The 8,528-nt window shown below is 38.6% G+C and overlaps 1 protein-coding gene across 1 annotated transcript in view; it reads left to right on the plus strand.

Moving 5' to 3' along the window:
- The window catches only part of LOC578230, a 29,783-nt gene extending 22,899 nt beyond the window's left edge, over window positions 1-6,884 (plus strand). The window contains exons 7-9 of the mRNA XM_030994045.1: window positions 700-828; window positions 2,285-2,334; window positions 3,764-6,884. Coding sequence (XP_030849905.1) covers window positions 700-828; window positions 2,285-2,334; window positions 3,764-3,947 — 363 coding nt within the window. The 3' untranslated portion in view covers window positions 3,948-6,884. The remainder of the gene's footprint in view (window positions 1-699; window positions 829-2,284; window positions 2,335-3,763) is intronic.
- Window positions 6,885-8,528: the final 1,644 nt, after the last annotated feature.

Here is an 8,528-nt window from a genome sequence, read left to right on the forward strand (position 1 = left end):
TAAACTCCAAACTTGTTTAAATTGCTCTATGGCGGAGGCATCATTTTCGACTGCGCGCAGTCAAAATTCCATCTAGTTTTCTTCAAAATTGCATGTGTAGCAAATGAGGGACTGTGCCGAGAAGAAAAGAAAGCAATCAAAGTGCTCAATACTTTTATCATCCTAACCCAAAACTGCTAACCACAACTACTTTATTAGAAAAGGTTAAAACATATATTCTCCAAAAAAAAGAAGGAAACACTGATAATACCAACAGAAAAACAAAAAAATTAACTACTTGTCAATAAACTAGAGGTCCTAGTATAGGAATAACAGCATAAGAATAGACATTTCTGCATTGGAAGCGTGTCGTGCGTGGTTGTAAGTTTCGTTTTAATGAATTATTTTTTTGTGCCATCATGGCTCATTTTTTGGTTGCACAAGGTTGGCAGCTCTGCTAAACATTAATATTTAAAGGCCAACTGTACTACGTATAGCCACTTGCACCCTCTATATAACAAACAATACCTAATCGGTGATCATTGGTCCCCCATGATCCTCTTTTTCTTACATGTATTATGTTAATTGAGAGCTGATTTGATGAGATTTGATCACTTGTCCAGTGACCTTGAAGGGTGGTCTAATCTCTTCTGTACACTAGTACAGATTGCCGTTAATATTTGTATATCTATAACATTAACTGCTGACTTGATCTTGTAGGATGCAGCACTACACACTCTAAGCAAACACATCGACAAGACGGCGCCCACGGCTGAATCATTCTGCGTTGATCTGAGCAGCACAACAATCACAAAAGATATGGAGAGGCTGGATCATTCAAAGCGAGAGGTATGCCTGCCTGGCATGGTTCTAGGACATCTACCCCCTGGACATCCACCCCAGATAACTACCCTCAGTCAACTACCCCTAGGACAACTATCCAAGGGGGAAGTTGTCTGGGGGTACTTGTCCGGGGGGTAGTTGTCCCGAGGGGTAGTTGTCTTAGAGGGTGGTTGCTCTAGGGGTAGTTGTCCTTGGGGGGTAGTTGTCAGGGGGGTAGTTGTCCCGAGGGGTAGTTGTCCTAGAGGGTGGTTGCCCTAGGGGGTAGTTGTTCCAAGGGGGTAGTTGTCCTAGAGGGTGGTTGCCCTAGGGGGTAGTTGTTCCAAGGGGGTAGTTGTCCTAGAGGGTGGTTGCCCTAGGGGGTAGTTGTTCCAAGGGGGTAGTTGACTGGGGGTGGTTATCCAGGGGTAGTTGTCCTAGAGGGTAGTTGTCATAGGGGTTAGTTGTTCTAGGGGGTAGTTGACTGGGGGTGATTATCCGGGGGGTAGTTTTCCTATAGGGTAGTTGTCCTAGAGGGTAGTTGTCCTAGGGGTTAGTTGTCTTAGGGGGTAGTTGACTGGGGGTGGTTATCCGGGGGATGGATGTCCAGGGGGTAGTTGTCTGGATAAGGCCTGGCATAGCACCTGGTATTCAAAGTCAGCATGCATGCCCTGAAATTTTCATTTAATTGAACTTTGTCCAGGTTTTTGGGGGGTGTTTAGTTCTGGAATGTTGGGGGATCATGAATTGTCTCTGAAGCGTAACTTTTGCCACTTTATTCTTGGGGTGTTGGAAGTTAAAAGGACTTAGTTATTAGTTTGATAACAGAAACACAAAATCTAAAACTAGAGAGTTCCTAAACTTCTCAATCTGAAGAACTCTTGCAAGTTTGTTTGTGAGTTGTATAAGTTTGGAATGTTTTAAAATCGGACATAGCCTAAGAAATAGAAGTAGTCAAAGAATTCAGTAATGTCTTTTGATAATAACACGTTATATTTTAATATGGAAGGTTTTTAAGGTGCAAGATCAACTCAAAATCAAACACCAACATACATTTTTTTTGCAAAGGACAGTTCAAATATGGAACAGACTACTGCGGTATCTGTTGTACTCACTGCAAACCAAACTATGTACGCTCAGAGAGGCTGCACTTCCTGTTATCAGCATGATGCAGCCCCCCCCCCCCCCCCCTAGCCTGCTGGGTCCTACTAGCTATCATAGGACCCATGCATTGTTTTATTTAAACGGGCATACCCAATTTGATTGTATATATATATATATATATATGGGACCACACAAACTTGGCAAGGAGCTGCGATTGGGATTACATCAACAAGTTAAAAGTGAAAAAACATTTAATTGTGGTGGATATTTTGTTTAATGTTTCCAACATTTGAAATAGATTCAAACATGATGTACCACTAAGGAAAGCTGAATAATGAAATATCTTATTCCTCGTTTAATTCTGTCTCTTTTATTTTTCTAGTTCCGTAGAGAGATGAGGTTTATTGAATGGCACGACACATTCTTGGACAAGTAAGCATACATTTTTGTTAATTTATCTTTGTTTTTGTTTTTAATTTCCAATCTTGCATATAAATGGAGGGGAACGGCTTTGTAATTGAGTTTTTACAGAGGTGTATCAATCAGATATGATTATTTATGTCTGGGGACCTACCTTTAAGAGTAGAGAAGCGGCTAATATCTTCTTTCAATCGACCCCTTTGATACATGTTGATCATAAATTGACTGATTTTAGGTTCTTCAAATTTCCTTCTTGCCATTCTATGTCTCATTTATCTTCAGTGTTTAGAAGGAGAGAGAGAATGAGGAAATATCTCAAACCTTTTCTTGTTTAGGCGAGGCGTCAAAAATAAATATACCAGCCAGCGGCAGCTAACTGCACTTGTGCGTCCTGGCTGCATGTTTTAAATTAGCTCAGCCGGCTACCGCTGGCGGTAGGACCCTCAATTAACTCATGATGTCATCATAATGGTCTCCGAACAAAAGCATGCGCCGGCTGCCGCCTTTTGAATGGAAACCGAGCCTCAGATCCCAGCCTGGCGCAAGCCGGCTGGGCTAATAAGTGAAAAATAATTGCCCCAGCCAGGCTTCGGCCGTAATTGCAGCCTCGATGCGCCAATACGTGAGGCGGCAGCCTGCTGGTATCGATATTTTTGACGCCTCGCCTTAATGAAATGACCTTTTCATTCTCTTTTGTTTTGTGACAAGAAATTTGTGAAAAGGAGAGGGAGAGAAAGAGAGAGAAAGAGATAAAGAAAGAGAGAGAAAGAGATAAAGAAAGAGAGAGAGAGAGAGAACACAAGTGAGAGAAAAAAAGGAAGAGGGGGTGGGGAGGCAGGGAGGGGGAACAAAAGAGAAAGAGACAGGCCTGATAAAAGCCCGATTTAAATCGGGTTTCCCGATATATTTTTATTTTTCCCGATTTTTTTTTTCTTCCCGAAAAAAAAAAAAAATCCAGATTTTTTTTTTTTCTTAAATTTTTTTTACCGATTTTTTTTCTTCCCTTTCTTATCCTGATTTTCCCGATTTCCCTCTTATTTTCTCTATTTCTCCATATTTTGTCCTATTTTTTTCCCCAATTTTCTTACTCGAAAGGGGGGAATGTTGTTAGATGCCATTTTTTCCCCGCAAATCCTCCTTTTTTTTTGGTGCTCACTATCACCCCTGGAGAGAGAGGGGGAGGGTGGTAGAGAGATAGAGAGAGAGCAAGCAAGAGTAAAGGAAAGGGACTTTGACATATATATTTCTTATAATTTGTTCAGCTAGCTACATCTTCATCAGCTCTGAGAAGAAGGAGAGGGGGTGAGGAGAGAGAGAAAGAGAGAGAGAGAGAGAGAAAGAGAGAGAGAGATAAAGAAAGAAAGAGAGAGAGAGAGAGAGAGAGAACAAGGGTAGAAGAAAGGGGCTCTATCTCATTTAGTATCCTCCTTTCTTCTGCCAGGTACATCTTCATCAGCTCCGAGAAGAAGGAGAGGGGCCGCAAGTCCAGTCTCTTCATTCAGACCTTCAAGGTCATCGCCACCACGGAGAACGAGGTCTGCCTTTTCCCTCCGGAGACCGACGTTGGTCTGTGTCAGGACCTGGCCTTCTCGTTCGGGCACCATAGACACCCCTCGGCCAGATAAGGAGGGTGCAACACTACCCCCTCCACACCCCTCTCCTCCCCTCCTCCCCTCCCTCTAGGCTCAGTGCAAAAAGGTTGTAAGTTCAGCGTTGGTAGGTCTGCAAGGAGCTTGTCTTTAGCCGACAACAGTGTTATAACATTCCATTAAAACAAGTGAACGCACATTGACTGGTTTTAGGTGCCTCAAGGGCTTATTTCAACGGATCAATACCGTTTTAGAATGTTACGTTGGAAATGTTTATTTGCATTTGACACACATATGTTTGAGAAATTGTCTCTTACGCCCTTTTGGCGGTTACTGGCGTGATTGTCCACTCTGTGAGATAGGCGTCAATGGAGAAAAGAAAGAGCGCTATTTTAGTTTTGCTCGTACTTACAACCTTTTTGCACACTCTATATGAGCTTGTCTGTATATTAATTGATCTTTTGTTGTATTTTTAAACTATGTTGATTTATAATCTATATTGGATTCGATGGTCATTGTATTCAAATTTGTCTGAAATATTTGACTTGACATTGTGAAAATAAAAAATGAAATGTTGTATACATTATAATTCAAAATCAAACAGTTTGTTTGTTTACATGTATATAGATGTACTGGAGTTAAAAGCAATGTAGATTTCACAGTTTCAAAACAATTGAAAGTTATTATATATGAATATTTTGTTGGTTGCCACAAATGTGTAGCAAAAATGGCAGTTGATTTACAAAAAAAAGAGAATTTTTCATAGAAGGAATTTGTTGATGATTATTGTAAAGTGATTCACAGGCAATATTACATTGGGTTGTATTCTGAAAGTGATCTTATCTTTTATTGTCCTAAGAGTATGTTGATTGTCATATAACAACTACATTACACAGGCAATCGTTGTATGAAACATAATCCCTATAGACAGCACTTGACCCCAAGTTTTGTTCCAACTGAAGTTGTTACGACAATCAATATGCTTTTCACTAACATAAAGGCTAATATACCTTTTAGAATACAACCTATGGACTTTTGAACTCAATTAACACAGGACCAATTGACTGCAACTTGAAATACATGTACAGTATAATGATCAAAATTTTGAACCGGACCTTCGAGCTCACCGCATCCACTTTAGTATGAATTTGCATTCAACAAGAGCATTAATAAAAATAGCATATCTTATTAACCAAGGTTCTGAATAAATACATCAATACCGGTATAACAAAAATTACAAAGTTGGGGGATCACTAATTAAAACTTTTACGCCAACTAGTATCCTTAAAGTTGCTCATGCATGGGTCTATAGAGGGCAGCATACTGAGCCAACGGGTGTTAGGCTCCTGTGCGTGCTAGTGTCCCTTTATGCGTGCGTCCGTGTAGGAAAGTAAGATTCGTTGGCTCAGTGTTCGCCAAGTTGCCTACTTCACGAACGACTATATACTCATGTATGAACATCTTTTAATTGACTTGAATCTGAATTGTTAGTGTTCATATCATTATTCAGAACTACGATTAGAAAGATGCTATTTGTTTAGATTTAAAGCCTGTCTGCAAGAGTTTTGCCAGGAGGGAGTAGACCACCTAGCAAGGCCATTGACAGATGGTTATCTCATCAAATCATCTCTCAATTAACATAAGAAAAATGGGATCATGGGGGACCAACAGGTACTGCTTAGGCATTGTTAGATGGCGCAATTAGATTCAAAAGTAGTGCAGACAGGCTTTAAATGCAACTGTGATTTCTTTGAAAATCTGATCACAAAAAGATTGAATTAGACGGTGGGCTTAAGATGACTACTCAGTGTTTTGAATGAGCTTGCTTTGTACAACCATTTGATGACTAACAGGAGAAGTCAATCCTGGGCCCGGTTTCATGAAACTTATTCTCAATAACATGTTACAATAACTGTTATAAGCTACTGAAATCCTGGCATTTGATTGGCTGAGAGCAAGTTTGTCATAGAAATTTAACATTTTGTATTGAAGGCAAGTTTGATGAAACAGGGTCCTGATTTCAAGTTGATTTCAAGATGAACAGAAAATCCGAGAAACAAGGCAGCTACTGGTGTCCAAACATTTCATCCCATTTCCCCATTTCATTCTTCATTTTCGGACTACATATTGCTAAAATATTATTTTGAACAAATTGAAATATATTAGCAAATTTCCAGGCATATTTGGTTATTGAAAGTCAACTAATAGCCCTGCAGTGGAACTGTGAGAGGAATTCCCTCAGGAATTCAGCATCTCATCGATATGATATCTACAATTTATGAATCTTTTACAAAAATGGAGAGCATTGTTTGCTAAGGAGATCAGAGAGTTGCCAATTTGATCAGTGATCCTAAAAATGTATTTAATTTTTTTTTTTAATCGCTCTAAAAAAAAAAAAAAAATCACCAGATTTTCCTGTCAAAAATTTGGTCTGCCCATTTTCTCTCGTTTTCTGGTATCATCTTGATCTCAATATAGACTATCTTTGTACTGTTTTATTCTGTATATACATAGTTTGTGTGTTTTATCACTTAGTACAACACTTTATCTCTTTGGGCATTATATGCCTGTTATTACTCTGCTAACAGTTGATATATATACAGAGATGGGCTTGTAACTTTGGCATCCATGTTTTTGCATTAAAAGAAATACATATTTTGAGAAAGTATCTCAAGTGAGACGTTAATTTGATGAAAATGAGAGACTAGAATAGATGATTTGGGGATCGTATTGCTCTATGTGTCCTGCCAGTAATATGAATACTTCACATTTTAATTTGCATTTTTTTATTATTATTTTTTTTTTGATTTGTAATTATCACCTTTCATATTTCATTTTCTGATTTGAAAAGAATGTATTACCAGGTAGATATTTTGTCAGTACAGTCAAACCTGCTTTAGTGACCACCTGTTTACAAGGACCACAATTTTTGTTTCCCTTGAAAATGTGTATTTCATTAAAACATGTACTAAAGGAACCTGAACTTGTGATCAATAACAAGTTACAAGCTACTGCTATAAGCTACTAAATTCATTGCATTTGAATGGCTGACAGCAAATTTGTCATAGAAATTTAGCAGTTGTTATAGATAACAAGTTTTATGACACTGGCCCCTGTTCATAAAGACCACCTGCCTATGAAGACCACTTGTCTTGTCTCCCTTGGGTGATCTTTATAGACAGGTTTCACTGTATTTGGTTTTGACATGATATTGTAAACCCATCCAAGAGAGTAGACCTACAGTATACATGTATGTACAGTATATGTACATTCAATCTAATGAAGATATGAACATAGAGGGCGCACATCAACCTAAAATGATATGTTGGTGAGGAATGATTCCATATCTTCTTTTCATATGCATGTGCAGGAAAACTTGTCTTAGCAGCTACCTCTCTTTAAAGGCCACCTCTCTATAGTGGTCATGCATTTTGTCTCATGAGAGAGAGAAGTGTGTGGAACCTGTCTTTAAAGGCCACCTCTCTATAGCAGCCATGCATTTTGTTTCCCTCCAGAGGGAGAGAGAGAGAGAGAGAGAGAGAGAGAGATGTTGTAGCACCTGTTCACAGTGGCCACTTTTTTTTCTCTTTTCCTTGGGTGGCCTTAAAGGTACTATGTCCCATTTGCAGGCCCAAAAAGTGAAAAAGTTCAATTCCAACTGCATTTGAAAGATAATACTAATTTAGAACTTCCCTAAAAAAGGTGGGGCTTGAAAATGTCTTCAAATGGGAAAATAACGACTATTAGTTGTCAAATCGACTTTAGGGCTATAGAGCCCAAAAGTAATAGTCTTGATTTTCAGACATTGTACCGAATGGTCATACGTTTTATGCTGCGCAAAGATTCAATCAGTTTAATCTTGGCCATCACAAGAAGTGGGTTATTGATGTAGACAAATGCTCATGTACCATTTACAACTCTTTTCATGTATGTTATTACCAAAGAAGAAAAAGAGCCAGTCAGTCACTCAATAGTGTCTGACAGTGAAGTCTAGCAAGTAAACGGTTTTCCTTGCATAATTTGAATATGAGGACACTGCTAGCGTTTAAATTTCACAGATAGGACATACATGACATATTCATAATTCCTGCAAAGTTCTACAGCATTTGAGGTTGGCTGCAAAAGCGACATAGTACCTTTAATAGATAGGTTTGCCTGTATCCCAATGTTTAGGATTTGAGTGTATCACCGATAGGTTTGCTCTCACAAAATAAATTCAACTTAAAACACGTGGAAAATTCATATTTAGGTTATTTTGAAAGGTAGTAAAAAAACTTGTGGTGTCATTTGTTTTACAATTTACCAGAAAACAAGATTAGCTTAAAATATTATTTTGGGTAGTCATACTATTTTGCATGTTCATTGACTGGGTTCCATTTTACTATCGCTTGCAAGCCCTTTTTTTTATTTTGGTGCTTATCCTGGTGTTTGCTATCGTAGGTGCTAAGGTTTTACTTATTTTAAGGTGCTTGTGTAACACCGTAGAAATAATATTTTTAAAGTTCAACATTCCTGCCTTTGTTTATCTCTAAACTCATGGACCAGTCGTCTTCTAAGGCTTAGAATTTGGTAGAACACAGACTCTGGCTTTTAACAAACAAACTTAAATGAAAGTGC

The sequence above is a fragment of the Strongylocentrotus purpuratus genome, unplaced genomic scaffold (genome assembly GCF_000002235.5).
Source record: "Strongylocentrotus purpuratus isolate Spur 01 unplaced genomic scaffold, Spur_5.0 spur5_scaffold_20, whole genome shotgun sequence".
Lineage (NCBI taxonomy): Eukaryota > Metazoa > Echinodermata > Echinoidea > Camarodonta > Strongylocentrotidae > Strongylocentrotus > Strongylocentrotus purpuratus.